This window comes from Thunnus maccoyii, chromosome 5 (assembly GCF_910596095.1).
Source record: "Thunnus maccoyii chromosome 5, fThuMac1.1, whole genome shotgun sequence".
NCBI lineage: Eukaryota > Metazoa > Chordata > Actinopteri > Scombriformes > Scombridae > Thunnus > Thunnus maccoyii.
Window position 1 is genome coordinate 758,246 of NC_056537.1, and position 20,432 is coordinate 778,677.

General features: G+C 38.8%; 1 protein-coding gene across 2 annotated transcripts in view; it reads left to right on the plus strand.

The window, feature by feature from the left end:
- The window catches only part of LOC121896768 (NACHT, LRR and PYD domains-containing protein 12-like), a 57,872-nt gene that overhangs the window by 33,990 nt on the left and 3,450 nt on the right, over positions 1–20,432 (plus strand). The window contains exons 6-7 of one of the 2 annotated variants that reach the window (XM_042410770.1): positions 12,354–12,527; positions 16,515–16,688. In XM_042410770.1, coding sequence (XP_042266704.1) covers positions 12,354–12,527; positions 16,515–16,688 — 348 coding nt within the window. Of the gene's footprint in view, positions 1–12,353; positions 12,528–16,514; positions 16,689–17,617; positions 17,888–20,432 lie in introns of those variants that run through there. The other variant, XM_042410771.1, reaches the window with a different exon arrangement.

The following is a 20,432-nucleotide window of genomic DNA, read 5'->3' on the forward strand; positions in this document are numbered from 1 at the left end:
TTTGTATTGTGACATTAAGGACTTTTCCACTGGTGTTCATGTTTCATGGATTCTGTCTCATTATTTTACAGTCTAAACGCTTCCTTTTCTAACTTCATCATTTCTGTAGCTTCAGTCATCCATTCTTTCTGAGTTGGCGTATTTCAAACAATACAGTTATTGATGATGACCTTCTTAGTGAGCGTACATAGAGAAAGATCTTTTTACCACATTTCTTTAGTGACAAACTACAACATCCTGCTTTCTGTCACAGATGTAATAATCAAACAAACTTCTTCTTCTGCTGCAACAAAAAGACGCATCAAAAGTAGATTTTCTTTCAAAAAGTCACTAAAACAAAAACTGATCAATCTCACATAGATAAAAGCTTTTTTACTTCTTCTTTTTTAATATATTTTATCATCCAGTTTTATATACAATACCAGCCAAAACCTTGGACACACCTTCCCATTCACTTCAATGAGAAAGTCTGTCCTGTATATTTTTATTATATTTTATTTTTAGCTATTTATTTTAACTTTTTTAAATAATAAATTACTTTCATCTTTTCAAACACAGTTTTCAAACGTAGAATTATTTCACTTGATTTCTAATTTTTATATTTTGCTTGTTTTGCTTTTTCTTGTTTTGTTTGTTGTTTTTTTGAGCAACTTGATTTTAAATAGTTGTTTTGTAGGAAGGAAAAAGCTGATGGGACCCAAATAAAAAAGAGAGAATAAATGCTTCTTAGCCCCTCCCACAGGAAACAAACTATGAACATGTTGTTGTTTTTGTTTTGTTTTGTTTTGTTTTTGTTTTAATACACTGTTTCCCAAAGTCCAAGATGACGTCATCAAATGTCTTGTTTTGTCCGCAACTCAAAGATATTCAGTTTACTGTCATAGAGACTAAAGAAAGCAGAAAATATTCACATTTAAGAAGCTGCAATCAGAGAATTTGGAACAGAAAAATGTCTTTGAATGTTTGTGATGTTCTATATGTCCAAAAGTATGTGGACAGCTGAAAATTGCTGTAAGGTCCTTCCCCAAACTGTCATCAAGGTTTATTGTGTAAAATATCACTGTATGCTGTAGCTTTAAGATTTTCCTTCATTGAGACTAAGTGGCTTCAACCAAACCAGGAAACAAAAGGACACTAAAGTATGAGGCTCCCAACCAGGGAGTCAGGACCCCCACAAAGAGTCACAAGATCAATCCATAGAAAATCATCAAAAACATATTTCTGCTGCACAAACACAAAAGGTTGACTTTTCTCCATGCTGGCAGACGTGGCTTAGAGGATGAACCCTAATAACTTTAGTGATCCTCTGACTGTCCATCATGTATCATCAGCTCAACATTTCATTTGTCAATACTTTGCTTTATGAGCAAATACCTTCAGAAGGAATGACGTTCCCATCAGCCTCAGAACATGTTAACATGCTGCACTAAGATGGTGAAGACGCTCAACATTATACCTGCTGTATATCAGCATGTTAGCATTGTCATTACACGTATATTTGTTAGCATGCTGACATCATTTTATGTCTCCAGGACTCAGAAAACGATATAATCTGATCTGAACTGCTCACAACCAACAGACAGATGCAGCCTGTGATGCAGAGTCACAAGTAGACAGTTTTAGGGGAAAGGAACCACTCAGCTGTCCCTTTACTTTTGGCCATATACTTTATAATCAAAGCACAAAGGGCCATCAAATATTGTTTCTGAAGCTCATGAATGAACATCCACAGTCAGTTGATCATTTTTGATTTCATCTCAGATTATTTCACTTGTTAAGTATTAAACCCAGTTTGGACTTTGATGTTTTTTGGTGAAAGCTTCATATTATTGATGTGAAGTTTTGTGAACTGTGGTTGTGTTGAAGGAAGCTGCTCTGTTAAGTCCAGTGTTGATATTCAAGCATCTGATCACAGAAACACGTTGATGGAAGACTGAGAATCTTAGTAGTGTTTAGTTTTGGACTCTTATTCCTTGACAGTGGACATCTCTGAGCATGTTGTAGCCTGATGTTAAGTGTCTCTGTAGCTGCTGCTCATTTTGATAGAAAATACAATCTACATGGTGCAGCATTAAACCAATGATACACGTATGTTTAGATTCATCTGTCATGGTATTTAATAATAATATTCAGAGTGAAGTTGTATTTTCTTCACTGAGCGTCAGTCTGTCCAACCTTTACTCTGCAGATCTGTTCACATCAGCATGAAAACATATTTTTATTATTAATGAGGATATTTTTTGCCCTTATTGTAGCTGTAATGAACTCTGTCATTCAAAACATAAATGAGGTAGATATGAGATGATATGATCCATCTGGAGTGTTGTAGAAAATCATTTGAACTGTGAGATGAAGCGGACAGAAAGTGGAGTTTCAGCACTGGACTGTCAGACTGTAGATGCTGTTTTTCTGTTTTCTGTTTGTCCAGCAGCAGTTCTGTTTCCTCTCTGCTGACGTGGAGCTGGACTCAAACTGACTCAGGAGGGAACCAGTAGCATCTCATGGTGCTCAAAACACAGCGAGCAGTCCTAATCTGAGCAAATACTACCCGGGATTAATGATGTAGAAGTCTGTCTGCGTGTGAGACAATTCCAGCTCAGCCTGGAGGTCTTCATGGGTCCAATAAAACAGACCTGCCTGTGTTCATACATGAAGTTTAAACAAACAAACCTGTGAAGACCTGAAGCTCAGCCGTCTGTTTCATGTTGATTTTCCTCCTTATTTTGTATCAGTGTACAATCAAGAGTCTGAATGTTTGCTGTAAAACTCCCAAAAAACAAAGCAAATGTGCTCACAGAGGTGGACTGATGACTGAAGCAGATTTTCTTTATTTTAACTTTATACTCATTTCAAAGACATTTTCAGCTTCATTTTTAGGACATTTTACAGACAGAAATGGGGGAAAGTGTTAAGATGGTTTGGTTGGCATGCAGTCAATATACTGAGATTCATATGTAGTTCCTCATTTGAATAATAATAAAATCAATGAGTTTTCAGTGTGTAGTTTTGTGTCAGTGGATATATCAGCATATCAGGTTGTTTATTTAATTACACCCTCCTCTCTGTAAAATGTCATGAAAATTACACCTTAAATATCTGCTAATTAACTGTTAAATAAAGCCTCAGCTAGATTTTGAATGAGGATAAAACATATTTATTCACATTTAGCCAGCTGTAATTATTAATGAAGTATGTTGTGCTTTAGTACTTTGATAGATTTAGTGGAAGTTTGACTTAACATAGTAGATAGTTGATGAACTAGTGTAGCTGGTGAGCAGCTAATTACCAGCAGTGGAAGAAATACTCAGATCCTTTACTGCAGTAAAAGTCATGTGTTGTATTTGAAAAGCTTGTTATATTATCCATTGTGTCAAATCTTCATCTGAAAAGTAACTAAAGCTGTCAAATAAATGTAGTGGAGTAGAAAGTACAATATTTCCCTCTGAAATGTAGTGGAGTGGAAGTATAAAAGTCCATCATGTCATTCAGTAAAGAGTTATTGAAAATGATTCATGGCTGCAACTAAGAATTATTTTTAGTATTGATTAATCCCAAATGTCTGTTCTCAGCATCCAAAGTGATTCTTCAGACTCAGTTTTTACTGAAGAAAATGAATCCCAGTTTAAAGGCTCTACTGCTGACAGGGAATATTTTGATTTTCAACACTTTAATGTGACACTGAAAACTAGTTTGATCTGGTTAATCAGTCGACCTCCAGCTGTTCATCTGAGCTGGAACTGATCTGCTGTAGCTGTTTCATTATCAGCAATTAAAAACATTCTTCTCAACATCACACACACACTCACAGAGCTGCAGTCAGGACAAACCTGTTTCTCTGAGAAGAAAAAATAAACTTGTATCATCAGGACTTTCTCACACACAGCAGAGTCTCTGCCAAACACTAGTGAGTACAGCTGATAATATTTACTGTAGTTATGGGACAAATGAAGCTTTCTGAAGCAGTGAATCAATATGAAGCAGTTCTGTTGAAAAGGCTTCAGTTTCAAAGCATTTGATGGTCAAAATGGCGACATCTGCTGGACAACTTTGACATTGCTTTTATATGTAAGAATTCAGGGCAAGACGTCATGAAACAGACAAAATATAAGTAAACTCACCGCTGTCATCTGTCATATTTTATTCAATAAAGCTTATTTACCAAAACTGTCTCAGTGTCTGATGTACAAATATATGGAGATAATTAGTCATTTGTTAATAATGTTTATAATAAGCTCTTACTACTTTTATTAACTCGAGTTCTCACATCAACTCCGTGGGATCTGCGGACGAGCAGAGATACCAGAGCGGGTAGAGAGTTCCCCACTGCGGGCCGAACACTCCTGTCTTCAGCTACAGTCCTCCCCGTCTGCCTCTCTGGGAGGATACTCGCGGTTTTCTGGGCGACAGCTGACCAACTGCTGACCCAGACCCGAGTGAAGCTGCGTTGGCGGACACTGGCTGCTGCATGTAGTCCCACGGTAACTCCGGGGTCGCTGGCTGGTGGCTGTCTGTCGTGTCGAACCGCTCCGGACTCTGTCTCTGGGTTCTTTCTCCGAACCGGGCCGTCTGCTCGTGTGTTCCGTGTCCTCCGGTTCCTCAGCTTGTCGCTCATTCTGCAATTAGTGGGATGACTGGAGATGTGTCTCTCCCAGTATCATAACTGCCCAGTTCATCATGCAAAATAATCAATACTTAAAACACACATAAACACATTCAAAACACACCAAATGATCAAGAATAAAAAAGTTACACAGCAAAACAAGTAAAAGTGTCAACCAACAACATGCAAAGTGAAATAACATCATACAAATAAAAACATGCAAAAGGCATTTCTGACCCTGTTACATTAGACTCAGAGTTTGTTCAACCTGCTTTCTGGAATAAACCGTCAGAAAATAACTGTTTTTAGTACAATGAGGAAGTCACACACACACACACACACACACACACACACACACACACACACACACACACACACACGTGACTTCCAGTAAAGCTGAAGAACAGAGGAAGTGAAAGTGAAAGTATTCAGTCAGACTCCATTTTAAAGTCAACAGAGCAGAAGGAGGAAAACAGCCTGAGGCAGGGTGAGTATTAATATCAGAGCTGCTAATAATGATTACTGTCATTATTGATCAATCTGCTGATTATTTTACTGATTAATTGTTTAGTTGATTAAACTGTGTCAGAAAAATATGAAATCACAGTGTTGACGTCTTCAAACGTTGTTTCCTTTGTTCTTTTCCTGGTTTCTGCGTCCTCACAGTGATGTAACGTGACACACTGCTGCAGTTAAAATAGAGAGAAGTCACAGTTAAGAACCACACAGATGTTTATCTGAAGTCTGTTTGTTGGATTGAAAGCAGAGTCAAAGTTTATCTTTGTGATGGCTGGAAAACACACATGGTTGTAGTTAAAGTCATGTAAACTAATAAGAAGCTACTAAGTTGAGAGGAAGGACTGGGTTTATTATACTGTGTATGTGTGTGTGTCTCCAGTGTTACTGGTTTACCTCTCAGACTCCAGAAGATGAATCATTTGGAGGAAGAGGAGGACGGAGCAGAGTCTCTGATATCCAGCCGTCTGTCTATGAAGAGTGACCGGTCTAAAGGTCGTCCTGTAGACTTCAGTAATGAACCTGGACCCTCAGACACAAAGTAAGAGACTGTTTCTACTGTAAACTGACCTGAAGATGATTCAGTGAGACGGTTTCATTAAGGTTGTAGTGTAGATATGAAGGAAACACAGTGGAAAGAAATAATGAACTAGCTTCCATTCAGCTGTAATCTAGAACAGATCTTCATGTACATGTTAACCAGAGACAGAGACAGGGCTGCTATTGCTATTTGATTTTCCAGTCTAACAATCTAAAGTAGTAGCAGGTAACCCAGGGTGATATTTACTAAGGATTTAGTAACAAGTCACATTGTGTCTCCTTATTTACTAAAGGACTGCACCGGGGTTTTGTGCAGGTAAAATGGAAGAAAATGGAGTGTTTGGTCTCCTGCAATACAGAATGTGTCTTAACGTGTTCCTGTTCAAAGACACAAAATATGGGAGGAAGTAATGGAAATGTATACAAACAGCCTGCTGCAGCTGATTTATCACTGCAGACTGACCACTGCAGCAGAGGAAACTGAGTCTGACATTTAACGTTTGGGAAAAGTCAAATGTGTAAAACTGTTGTATCACACTGACACAGAGGGAGAGAGATTATAGCAGAAACAGTGAGAGAGAGAAACACAAATGAAAAGATGCATTATGAAGATATTTAGCAGAGCTCTCTGTTCAGCACCACAACACAAGACAAAAGAGCAGCAGTCTGTTATTTTTCACAAGTGGACTTTTCTGTTTTGCTCAGTTGCCTCCTGCTTATTTTTCCTGACTTTTAAAGTCTCATAGTTAACAGACAAAAGTCATGTTTACATTGACTTACTGACCAAAACACATTGTGTGAATCCTTGTGGTCTAACAAATGTATTGAATCCATTTCCCTCCTCATGAAACATTTGCAAAGTCGATTTTTGAAGCTAGTATTTTAAATCCTGTATTGTTTACATCCATGTTTACTAGTTTGCACTCTTCTTCTTCTTCTCTGCCTTTGCTGGCACATTGTTGTGTCTGTCTAATTACTTTTGAACCCTTGTAATTGTAGTATATATTATTTTATTTAAATTGAATGTGCTGAAGCTCAGAGCCTGAAGAACAAAAAACTGTGTAACTGTCCAAATACTGACAGTCTGGACTGTTTATGGAGGGAAAGAGCTGCATCAACTTATGAGCTGTCGGTTGGCGCCACCATTAATGTCATGTGTCATAAAGAATGTGTTCATGTCCACAGAGAGAGGAAGAGGAGGGGTGTTTCTGTGGAGGAGCAGCTGTCCTGCTCTTCTTTGTGTCAGGACGTCCTGAAGGATCCAGTCTCTTCCAGCTTTATACACAGGCTCTGGAGATGGTTCATCACCTCATACTGGGACCAGTCTGCTCCATCAGGAGACTCCTCCTGTCCCCAGTGCGGAGAAAGATCCAGAACCAGACCTGGACTGCAGACAGACAGTCAGACCAGCACTGTACAAAGTAAGACTGAAGATCTGTCTGCTGATGTCATCATCTCTGAAACAGGACATGAATCTACCTCCTCTATCCTGCTGAAAATTAACACAGTCAGACATATTTCTTTCTAATTATACCTTTTTTTCTTCTCTTTCAGCAGAAAGTGGTCTGCAGGAGGTTTTAGATGAACATAAGATCAGTCTGAGGAGGAGATGTGAATGTGTGACTGAAGGAACTGATGAAGCAGGAAGTGAAACCCTCCTCAACAGGATCTACACTGAGCTCTACATCACAGAGGGACAGAGTGAAGACGTTAATACCCAACATGAGGTTTTGCAGCTTGAAGCAGCTTCCAAGATGGAGACCCTCCATGACACTCCAATCAGGTGTCACGACATCTTTAAAGTCTTACCTGACCAACAGAAAGACATCAGAGTCGTTCTGACCAACGGCGTCGCTGGCGTTGGAAAAACCTTCTCAGTGCAGAAGTTCACTCTGGACTGGGCAGAGGGCTCGGAAAACCAAGATGTCAGTCTGGTGATTCCGCTTTCGTTCAGGGAGCTGAACTTGATCAAAGATGAGCAGTACAGTCTCCTCATGCTGATCCATGTTTTCCATCCAACATTACAGAAGGTCACAGCAGAGAAGCTCGATGACTGGAAAGTTTTGTTCATCTTTGACGGCCTGGATGAAAGCAGACTTTCACTGGATTTCAACAACAGGATGGTCGTGTCTGATGTCACACAGAAGTTATCAGTCAACGTGCTGTTGACAAACCTCATCGAGGGGAGGCTGCTTCCCTCGGCTCTTGTCTGGATAACTTCCCGACCTGCAGCAGCCAATCAGATCCCTCCTACATGTGTTGACAGGGTAACAGAAGTACGAGGCTTCACTGACGCCCAGAAGGAGGAGTACTTCAGGAGGAGATTCAGTGATGAAGAGCTGTCCAGCAGAATCATCTCACACATCAAGACATCCAGGAGCCTCCACATCATGTGTCTCATCCCAGTCTTCTGCTGGATCACTGCTACAGTTCTGGAGCACATTTTGACTACAGACCAGAGAGGAGAGCTGCCCAAGACCCTGACTGACATGTACTCACACTTCCTGCTGGTTCAGACAAAGAGGAAGAAGCACAAGTATGATGAAGGACATGGGACGAGTCCACAGGAGCTGACGAAGGCTGACAGGGAACTTTTTCTGAAGCTGGGGAGGCTGGCGTTTGAACAACTGGAGAAAGGAAACATCATGTTCTACCAAGAAGACCTGAAGAAGTGTGGTCTTGATGTCACAGAGGCCTCGGTGTTATCAGGAGTTTGTACAGAGATCTTCAAAAGAGAGAGTGTGATCTTCCAGAAAACAGTCTACTGCTTTGTTCATCTGAGCGTTCAGGAGTTTCTGGCTGCAGTCTACATGTACCACTGTTACACCAACAGGAACACAAAGGTACTGGAGGACTTCCTGGGAAAGAAACACAGTTACTCATCTCTGGATGACTTCCTGATGAGAGCCATGAAGAAATCTCTCAGAAGTGAAAATGGCCACCTGGACCTGTTGGTGCGCTTCCTTCATGGCCTCTCTCTGGAGTCCAACCAGAGTCTCTTAGGAGGCCTGCTGGGTCAGACAGAGAACAGTTCAGGAATCATCCAGAGAGCCATCAACAACCTGAAGGAGATGAACACCCAAACAATCTCTCCTGACAGAAGCATCAACATCTTCCACTGTCTGATGGAGATGAACGACCACTCAGTACATCAGGAGATCCAAGAGTTCCTGAAGTCAGAGAACAGATCAGAGAAGAAACTCTCTGAGATCCACTGCTCAGCTCATTCACATGTGTCAAGATATCCTTATCACAAGGAAAACATATTTCTATTCATATCAATGTTTTTATTTTCATAGTGATGAGGATATCTTGACACATTGATTATGTCACTGGTCATTTTGATATAAATATCCTTCATTTCCCTCCTGTGGGTATTTGTCTGAGGAAGACCTGTAATCAGTTGAAATGTTACCAGTAAATTTAAATGGAGCTGTGATTCCAGTGTGTGAGTTCTCCTTGTATCCCAGTTGAATAGATTTTGTATCCAGCACCTATCCCACTGAGGGTTTGTGGATGTGAACACGACGACTCTGACTTATAATGCTTCACTTAAAATGTTCTTCACATGTTACAAATGCTATGAGAGCAAGAAAAACTTATTATTGTTGGTGTGTTTATACCTCACATTAGTAAACACAGTTATTCTGTTTGTTTATAATGATTTTACAGTTTATTGTTACCCTTCTAGTTTTCTTCCTTTGGGTTTAATACAAATCCAGCAAAATATCTTCAGGTTTGAAGTTTTAGTTGAAAATGTTTAAAGAGTCATTATTTCATCACAACAGACAACAGTATTTTCCAGTGGACAGAACCTGCTGTACCTTTCTATAATGTGTCTGTTTATTTTATATACAGACACATACATGTAATATCTGTGATCTGCTGCAGCTACCAGCTTGTATGAAGCCTGAGAGGCGAAACCCAGGGCATAAAAAGTCTACAAAGCTCTTCCTGCTGATAACACTTATTGCTGTGAGTGCACGGTGATAATTGAAGAGACTCAGTTTGAAGCTGCTCAGGTTTTATGAGCAAGACAATTTCATTTGAACTTTGTGGAGACGCTCTGATATGATGGGTGCTTCTCATGACCTTATTTCATGTCTTCTCTCTCCTCGGGTGACCCGGAAATTGATCTGGAAATTGGTCTCATCATGAAGGATGTTTGAATTTGCTTATTTCTATTTGGAGGAGAGAGGAGGCTGCCTGAAGGAGGGAGTAAACAGTACACAAGACCATCCTTCATCTTTTATCAAACTGACACAACCCTTTATTGTAAATCTGTAGTGATTAGACGCAGCAACTGATCAGACTGATCTGATATTACATCACTAACATCTCAGTTTTATATCGAGACAAATAACAGAACCAACTCAGGTGTAATATCACTCCCAAGTTTAGATTTGATTTGTTTTCTGATTCTCAGTCAATTTAACATTTTGGATTAAAATTTTCACTGTAGGCCTGATTAATAAAGGAAGCATAAAACAACTTTCATCATTCACTAGAAAGATATTTATTTTTATATTCCTTCTACTAATTTAGCCTGTGTCATGGATGATATAGTCAGGGAGGGAAGGTGAGTCTGCTGTCTGTCAGCAGAAAACACATTTTAATTAAATATCAGTTTCTATGAGGCTGAAAATCCCTGTGTGTCAGGTATGTTGTGAAGAGCAGAGCAGGTGGACCCAAACACAGGAGACTGCAGGCAACAGGAACTTGAAGAATAAATCTTTATCCAGAGGGATGTTCCATCAAGCTGGCTAACGGGATAGGCTGGTTTATTTTGATAAGCCTCGATAATTTAAGTGAGAGTTCGTTCCATCAAAGCAGCTTATATGAGTCCCAGCTCAGTAACCATGGTAACTTAGTCAGCAGAACTAGCTGCTCCGTGGCAGGTTAACGGTCAAACTTAATTCAGCTGCGTGTCAAAGAATGTCTGACGGACGGAAACAGACTCTCAAAAGACGGTTCCATCAAGAGTCTTTTCACACTCGCAACCCTTTTATTTAAAAGCTCAGCATTTATAATTTAAGAAATAAAAGTGTGCCAGCGTTATTTTGAAGTTTTTATTTATTCATTCACTCATTTTGTTCAAGCTGTGAAGACAAAAAGAAAATTGACGTTTGTCATTGAGAGAAAATGACTTTCTGTCTCTGTCATGATGTCAGTGTTCACGCAGCAGCAGCCGCTTATCATGGGAGTAAAGTACAAAAATAGATTTACGTGGTTTAAAATGTTTTTCCACATGTTGTCATGTATGAAGAGACCCAAAATGATCACTGTAGGTGGACTACTTGATTTCTATAGGCGACTTATTTAAACAGCATAAATGTTGTATATGAATGATTCTGTCTCAGAGCTTTTTGATCCATATAAACAGCTGATCACTGTAACTGTGATCACTATAAGCAGTTAATACTGTATACATTTAAACACAGCAGAAGGTCATGGTTTGGACTTTATTTGATTTTCTTTTTGTCTTCACAAAGAAAAGCTTGAACAAAATGAGTGAATGAATAAATAAATAACTTCAAAATAACGCTGGCACACTTTTATTTCTTAAATTATAAATGCTGAGCTTTTAAATAAAAGGGTTGCGAGTGTGAAAAGACTCTTGATGGAACCGTCTTTTGAGAGTCTGTTTCCGTCCGTCAGACATTCTTTGACACGCAGCTGAATTAAGTTTGACCGTTAACCTGCCACGGAGCAGCTAGTTCTGCTGACTAAGTTACCATGGTAACTGAGCTGGCACTCATATAAGCCGCGGTGATGGAACGAACTCTCACTTAAATTATCGAGGCTTATTGAAATAAACCAGGCTATCCCGTTAGCCAGCTTGACGGAACACCCCCCAGGATTTAAATAAAACTAAACTGAAGAGGGGATGAGGTGCAGGTGGAGCAGGAGAACAGGAAAGAAGCTGATTGGCTGGTGAAGACACAGGGAGCAGGGCAGGACTAACAAGGCTGATGCAGGGCAGGTGTGGAGGGAAAGTGAGGAGGGAAAAGCAGGCTGGGGAGGAGTACATGAACACAGGAAGGAAACACAGAGCAAACAGAAAACTAAAAACCCCCAAAACACAATGAGACAGATGATGTTCCTGTAAAATAAAATGCAGTAGTGTCTCAGATTGCAATATAACATGCAGATGTTTGTCAAACAGTTTATTTCAGGAGAAACATGCAGAGATATTCAATGTTGTCTTTTGTCATGTTGGAGGACATCACTACATCACTGTGCTGGCAGTGGTAACTGTACGCCATTATTAATTTTTTAGACAGTACATCCCATTTAAAGTCCAGCACATCAAAAGACACTGAAGAGCTGTTAACACCTGTAGACTGACAGCTGACGTCACTTCAGATGATGCCTGAAAGGAGAGGACGTCCAAAAACATGTTTCCTTGATTCTTCTTCCCTCACATCTTTTCCTGCATCTCTCCCTTGTATCTTAGGTGGGAGGGACTAAGACACAAGGATACGACTCAAGTGAGCAAAGCAAGGAGACATTTAAGACAAATAAGAAGCAATCACTGTGGACTTTATAGAAGCATAAATGCAACTCCATTTTCTTTGCCGTTGTCCGCAAGACAACTGAGCTATTCATCACATCTTAGTTTGTTTAGTGATCAAAATGCCTAGAATCTATATTTATTATTAAAGTGTATATTGTATGTATGTTATCTGCATTACAGACTTGTTGGATGTGGACTCTCAGAGACTCACTGTGAAGTTGTGGCTTCAGCTCTGAAGTCCAACCCCTCCCATCTCAGAGAGCTGAACCTGACCTGGAACAGTCTGTCTGTCTCAGCAGTGAAGCATCTGTCTGCTGGACTGGAGAGTCCAAACTGTAGACTGGAGACTCTGAGGTCAGTTCACTGACTGTCTGTTACTATTGTTGATCTTAATGTTTAACAACTGAACCTAATTCATGTACATACATAACTTACATCCATGAAGTTATTTTTTTCCCATATTTTCATTTTTTACGGTACAAAGTTTAGTCTGTAGTTATAAAAGATGACTGATTCTTAAAGAAACTGTAGAAAATGTCCACTGTTAGTTGTTAAAGTCAATTAATGTTTATAATTTTTGGTAAAGAGTCACATCTGTATACAGAAGATCCTCTCAACTAATATCTGTTTTAAATGGATTAAGTTTACTTGATGAAGGAGAAATATTTCTTTATTATATTCTTTAATGTGTTTTAATGAATAATGTCTGATTGAAATGGATTGATCATTGTTGGATGTGTTTCACAGACACAGCTGAAGAAGTTGTTGGAAATATGAGTTAGATGGTTAGCAGGTGTCATGTTTCACACTTCATAGAAGAGTTCCAGTAAGTTGTTGACAGTCATTGAATGATCAGGATGAGTGACGGAGAAAAGTTTGAAACAAGACCAGGGGCTAGATGGATAAACCATACATACACACAAAAACCAGGCACACGCCATTTCCCACACATAAACTGGTATTTATAAAGACAGAATGTGCGGTGAGAATGTGAACACCTCACACATACTTTAGACCAGGCGTACACATGTTTTTCCTAAGAGATTGTTGTATCAAATTGTTGCAGAAAAATGTACCAGAGCAAAAAAACTCTCTTGAAAATAAAAAGGGAGTCAGAGGTCCAAGCAGCAAAGTGTTCTTTAATGCCGGCAAAAAAGGGGAGCAATCAGCACTTTTACAACGAACCAAATCGCTCCGAAGATTTTTTCTTTGGGGCATTGTTTTTATTCCCTTGGGTCGGCATAGGTCACACCTTATCATCCACCCTCCCAAATTTTTGACCAATTATTATGTTACTTTTATCTCCGTCACTCGTTGTTGGTCAAAACTCTTCAAAACAGGTTTTGAGGTGTTTGAGGATATGTACTGGCATATTCAATTCTACCTGATTATATCCAATTTTTATATAAGTATCGGGAATCATTTTACACCATTATTGCCAAGTTGTCTTCTGGCCTTTTATTTTTTTATAAGTTATTCTAGTCATTTTACACCCTTATTTCTTGATCTCCTCCAGAGAGTATTTTTTTAAAAGGTGAAGACTTTAATGCAGACCCAAGCAAAGTGACATGTAATACAAACACACTCAAATTTCTCCAGTGTATGATTATGATTCTTCTACCGTGCCTCTATACGTACATTGTGATTAAATATGGTTCATGAGATTATACCTACACCAATACAAATTGTATCACACTAGCCCTTATTGCTTATAAACTTATAAAATCAATATGCATAGCTTAATATTGTCTTTAAGCACACCAATGACTTTTAATGAAAATACACCACAAGATCTGAGGCTGATGTGATGAGGTGGAGGTGAAATATAAGCTGAGAGACGGAATCTTTTAGTAAAACATTGTTTGTTTAGGTTGATAACCAGCTGCACTGATTGTGTGTGTCTTTGGGTTCTTTTGGGGTGTTTACACAGGTATTTGTAAAATGTCAATCAAAGGCGCATTTATTAAGTTAACATTGATTAATTACTTCTGTGTTTAATTTTGTCATTCCTTTAATTTCCATAGGAGCCAACATTTTATTTTGCTCTTATTATTCTTTTTATTTTATCCTTAGTTGTGGCACACCTTGTAAAGTCGGTTTAGATATGAGCTACAAACTACAACATTGATTCCATTTCTGAGATATTACTGCTGACGATGTCCATGTGATGAATTAACGATACGGATGGTATGAAGAGCCACACAGCCGTGTGTAATGGTGACGCGTAATGACAGCTATTCTGGCTGGTGGAGAAACTCGCCGGTGCAACACAATTTAGTGAAACTGCACTTCTTTCCCGTTTGTTTCATTGACAGCTGTACAGACTGATGAGGCAGGTGACCAGTTGATATGAAAACGGCTGGTTCAGGGTGTGTCTTCATCCATTTATGGTTAATTGTGGGAGTGGAAATGAGGCTTGTGCACGTGTGCCCAGTTCCTCAATGATTGAGATTTATAAAACAGAACCATGCGTACGCTCGGCTTTATAAGTCTGATGAAAAGAATGCGTCTGCATGTTTGTGGCTTTATGCGTACACACAGTTTTAGTCATGAATCTACACAGAGTTTTATGCATCTGGCCCCTGGTGTGTTGCATTTTGAATCAGAAATCCTGCCTGACAAAGTATTCTTAGATCATATCAGTTACCCAGTAAGGCTGTTTGTTCCCAAACACATTCAGTGCAGATGTTGTTGGAAATGTGGACACAGCTGGCTTGTGTGTAGACATGATTTGGGGATATGTGGTTAATGTGGAGATGAGACGTGCAGCAGGAGAAACTGTGAAAAAGAACCCAAGTGTAATCAGTGTGGGGGGAGACATGAGGCAAGCAGACAGATCAGTGACTGTGGTTATATTATCACTAGACTGGATAATATCAGATGTATAATTAAAATGATGGTGTCAGCAACTTAAGAGAACCAACTTACCAACATTACCATACTATTTGACATATTTTCTCTTTCACAAAATGTCCATTTACAAGCATCACTGAAAGTTAAAAATTAAGTTGCAGTTGGAGATAAAGAAACTGGAGAAGGATATAAATAAGTGGAAACCGCTTAGAGTGATGACGTCTGTCCGGGTCAAATATCACTATAATATCATAACCTTTTATTTTTCTTTATTTGTCATGCAGAAAACCATCTAATTGACATGTGTATATTTATTAGCCTACATGAATATAAAGTTACTGAATTTTATTGACTGTTTCATGATACAGTACAGCTGTTTCAAACGCATTGTGAGCATTTTTGAAGCAGCAGGTTCTGACTTTTGCCAATGACAAGTTTCTTATTTTCCCCAGCGGCAGAACAGGCGAAGAGAGCGGTGAATTTAACTTAAATTCCGCACCCCCCCCCCACCCCTTTTATTGTCCTAAGCTTCGAGTAGACATCGTTTGTCATTGAGAGAAAATGACTTTCTGTCTCTGTCATGATGTCAGTGTTCACGCAGCAGCAGCCGCTTATCATGGGAGTAAAGTACAAAAATAGATTTACGTGGTTTAAAATGTTTTTCCACATGTTGTCATGTATGAAGAGACACAAAATGATCACTGTAGGTGGACTACTTGATTTCTATAGGTGACTTATTTAAACAGCATAAATGTTGTATATGAATGATTCTGTCTCAGAGCTTTTTGATCCATATAAACAGCTGATCACTGTAACTGTGATCACTATAAGCAGTTAATACTGTATACATTTAAACACAGCAGAAGGTCATGGTTTGGACTTTATTTAATTTTCTTTTTGTCTTCACAGCTTGAACAAAATGAGTGAATGAATAAATAAATAACTTCAAAATAACGCTGGCACACTTTTATTTCTTAAATTATAAATGCTGAGCTTTTAAATAAAAGGGTTGTGAGTGTGAAAAGACTCTTGATGGAACCGTCTTTTGAGAGTCTGTTTCCGTCCGTCAGACATTCTTTGACACGCAGCTGAATTAAGTTTGACCGTTAACCTGCCACGGAGCAGCTAGTTCTGCTGACTAAGTTACCATGGTAACTCCCTTGTACTCCCTTGTATCTTAGGTGGGAGGGACTAAGACACAAGGATACGACTCAACTTTCATTTTCAGACGCTTTTGTCCAAAGTGACTTACATTTTTTTACATACACGTACAATTTTGGATTGAGTGTGTTGCTCAAAGACACTTGGACATGTGGACAGAAGGAGCTCAAGTTTCAAACCACCAACCTTGTGATTAATGGCCGACCAGCTCTGCCAATAGAGATAACTGAGCTATTTGTCACATCTTAGTTTATTTAGTGATTAAAATGCCTAGAATCTATATTTATTATTAAAGTGTATATTGTATGTATGTTATCTGCATTACAGACTTGATGGATGTGAACTCTCAGAGACTCACTGTGAAGTTGTGGCTTCAGCTCTGAAGTCCAACCCCTCCCATCTCAGAGAGCTGAATCTGAGCGAGAACAGTCTGTCTGTCTCAGCAGTGAAGCATCTGTCTGCTGGACTGAAGAGTCCAAACTGTAGACTGGAGACTCTGATGTAAGTTCACTGACTGTCTGTTACTATTGTTGATCTTAATGTTTAACAACTGAACCTAATTTATGTACATACATAACTTACATCCATGAAGTTATTTTTTTCCCCATATTTTCATTTTTTACTGTACAAAGTTTAATCTGTAGTTATAAAAGATGACTGATTCTTAAAGAAACTATAAAAAATGTCCACTGTTAGTTGTTAAAGTCAATTAATGTTTATAATTTTTGGTAAAGAGTCACATCTGTATACAGAAGATCCTCTCAACTAATATCTGTTTTAAATGGATCAAGTTTACTTGATGAAGGAGAAATATTTCTTTATTATATTCTTTAATGTGTTTTAATGAATAATGTCTAATCATTGATATTGATCCTTCAGAACACACACACGCACACGCACACACACACACACACGCACACACAGGGACACAGAGATCAATACAAGTGACCTCAGAGTCTTCAGTCCACACTGTAGACTGGAGACTCTGAGGTCAGACACCATTTCTTACTGCTGTGCTGAGATTAATATGATGTGACAGTTGTGGTGACACTAAACTGCAGACATAAAGCTGATATTATGTTAATCCACACTGAGGATCTTAATGGGAAAGTCTATTTTCTTCTTTAGTGCTTAAACAGTTTTTTTCAGAAGAAACATGCAGAGATGTTTCACGTTGTCTTTTGTCATGTTGGAGGACATCACTACATCACTGTGCTGGCAGTGGTAACTGTACGCCATTATTCATTTTTTAGACAGTACATCACATTTAAATTCCAGCACATCAAAAGACACTGAAGAGCTGTTAACACCTGTAGACTGACAGCTGACGTCACTTCAGATGACGCTTGAAAGGAAAGGACGTCCAAAAACATGTTTCCTTGATTCTTCTTCCCTCACATCTTTTCCTGCATCTCTCCCTTGTATCTTAGGTGGGAGGGACTAAGACACAAGGATACGACTCAAGTGAGCAAAGCAAGGAGACATTTAAGACAAATAAGAAGCAATCACTGAGGACTTTATAGAAGCATAAATGCAACTCCATTTTCTTTGCCTTTGTCTGCAAGATGAAACCAAAACAGAGAATCCCATTAAAAAGTCTGCAGTACAGCAGCAGAGAGAGTGAGGAGAGTTACTGAATAACTCAACTTTGATTTGAAGGGTAAATCACAACATGACACATTTACATTACTTTCATTTTCAGACGCTTTTGTCCAAAGTGACTCACACTTTTTTACATACACGTACAATTTTGGATTGAGTGTGTTGCTCGAAGACACTTGGACATGTGGACAGAAGGAGCTCAAGTTTCAAACCACCAACCTTGTGATTAATGGCTGACCAGCTCTGCCAACAGAGATAACTGAGCTATTCATCACATCTTAGTTTATTTAGTGATTAAAATGCCTAGAATCTATATTTATTATTAAAGTGTATATTGTATGTATGTTATCTGCATTACAGACTTGCCGGATGTGGACTCTCAGAGACTCACTGTGAAGTTGTGGCTTCAGCTCTGAAGTCCAACCCCTCCCATCTCAGAGAGCTGAATCTGAGCTCAAACAGTCTGTCTGTCTCAGCAGTGGAGCATCTGTCTGCTGGACTGGAGAGTCCAAACTGTAGACTGGAGACTCTGAGGTCAGTTCACTGACTGTCTGTTACTATTGTTGATCTTAATGTTTAACAACTGAACCTAATTTATGTACATACATAACTTACATCTATGAAGTTATTTTTTTCCCATATTTTCATTTTTTACTGTACAAAGTTTAGTCTGTAGTTATAAAACATGACTGATTCTTAAAGAAACTGTAGAAAATGTCCACTGTTAGTTGTTAAAGTCAATTAATGTTTATAATTTTTGGTAAGGAGTCACACCTGTATACAGAGGATCCTCTCAACTAATATCTGTTTTAAATGGTTTAAAAGGTTTATTTGATGAAGGAGAAATATTTCTTTATAATACTCTTTAATGTGTTTTAATGAATAATGTCTGATGATTGATATTGATCCTTCAGAAAACACACACACACACACACACACACACACACACACACACACAGGGACACAGAGATCAATGCAGGTGACCTCAGAGTCTTCAGTCCACACTGTAGACTGGAGACTCTGAGGTCAGACACCATTTCTTACTGCTGTGCTGAGATTAATATGATGTGACAGTTGTGGTGACACTAAACTGCAGACATAAAGCTGATATTATGCTGATCCACACTGAGGATCTTAATGGGAAAGTCTATTTTCTTCTTCAGTGGTTTAGTCCATTGACTGTGTCAGAGCAATGTTGAGCTACACATTTAAAACCTTCATATAACAAGAAAACTCTGCACTGGATAATTCACTCTGAACCACTGAAACTTTTTTTGTATTTTATATTTGACAGTTTTTAACCTGCATCCTGTTGGGTTCAGGTGTTTGGAGTTTCCGTCTTCTAAACTTTAGAGCTGGGCAAAAAATAAATAAAATAGTTGTGATTAATTGCAATTCTTGTTTGAATGATCAATAATCGATTCTTGAAATCCAGAGAAAACTTTGCATTTGCACCTTTACTCAGTGAACATGTGTACATGTGCACTGTGTTGTGTGTATGCAGTGGTTACTTATTGTAAATGGTTCAGTTAGAACTGCGTGACGTGTGAAATGTCTACTTTGTGGAAATGGAGTTATCACAATGTGCACAAAAATCTGATTTCAAGTTTAAAAGTAAGGTAGATGCTAGCTGCTATATTAGCTGCCCTGAGTCATGACAGTCCCATAGAAGGACGGCGGAAGGAAGATTGAGGTGGACGAGCCTGAAAGAGGCAGCGGGAAGAAATCAGGAAGAAAACAGAAGAAAGAAGAAGAAATTTGAAGTTACAGTGTTATAGCCATTTGTCATTTGTATCTATGACTGTGTTAAGGTCATTCCCTGGTTGCCACAGTAGGAGGCAATTACTCCTCAGGTGTGCTGCTTACCGGGAGAAGCACACAGTTTTTTGACCGCTGTTTAGAGGCTAATCTTTAAGCCTTTTTGTTTGTTTTCATGCAAGTTATAGATATAAGTGTATGCATAGCAAATGCTTTATTGGTGCACAGTGATAAATAAACACATCTTAAGCGCAAGTCCGAAGATGTTTGATTTAGTACATGGAGCCGCCGCATAACGACGCGTCAGTTACATGTCTTGGTAGCAGCCCCTCACTGTGGCTTAGGTTTTTTTTGTTTTGTCGAAATCAAGTCACTACAGTGATGACAGAGAGAAAGAAAGAGAAATCCATGTGAACACCTCACGCATACTTTAGACCAGGCGTACACATGTTTTTCCTAAGAGATCTGAGGCTGATGTGATGAGGTGGAGATGAAATATAAGCTGAGAGACGGAATCTTTTAGTAAAACATTGTTTGTTTAGGTTGATAACCAGCTGCACTGATTGTGTGTGTCTTTGGGTTCTTTTGGGGTGTTTACACAGATATTTGTAAAATGTCAATCAAAGGCGCATTTATTAATTTAACATTGATTAATTACTTTTGTGTGTAATTTTGTCATTCCTTTAATTTCCATAGGAGCCAACATTTTATTTTGCTCTTATTATTCTTTTTATTTTATCCTTAGTTGTGGCACACCTTGTAAAGTCGGTTTAGATATGAGTTACAAACTACAACATTGATTCCATTTCTGAGATATTACTGCTGACGATGGTTCACAGTTCACGTGATGAATTAATGATATGGATGGTATAAAGAGCGGCACAG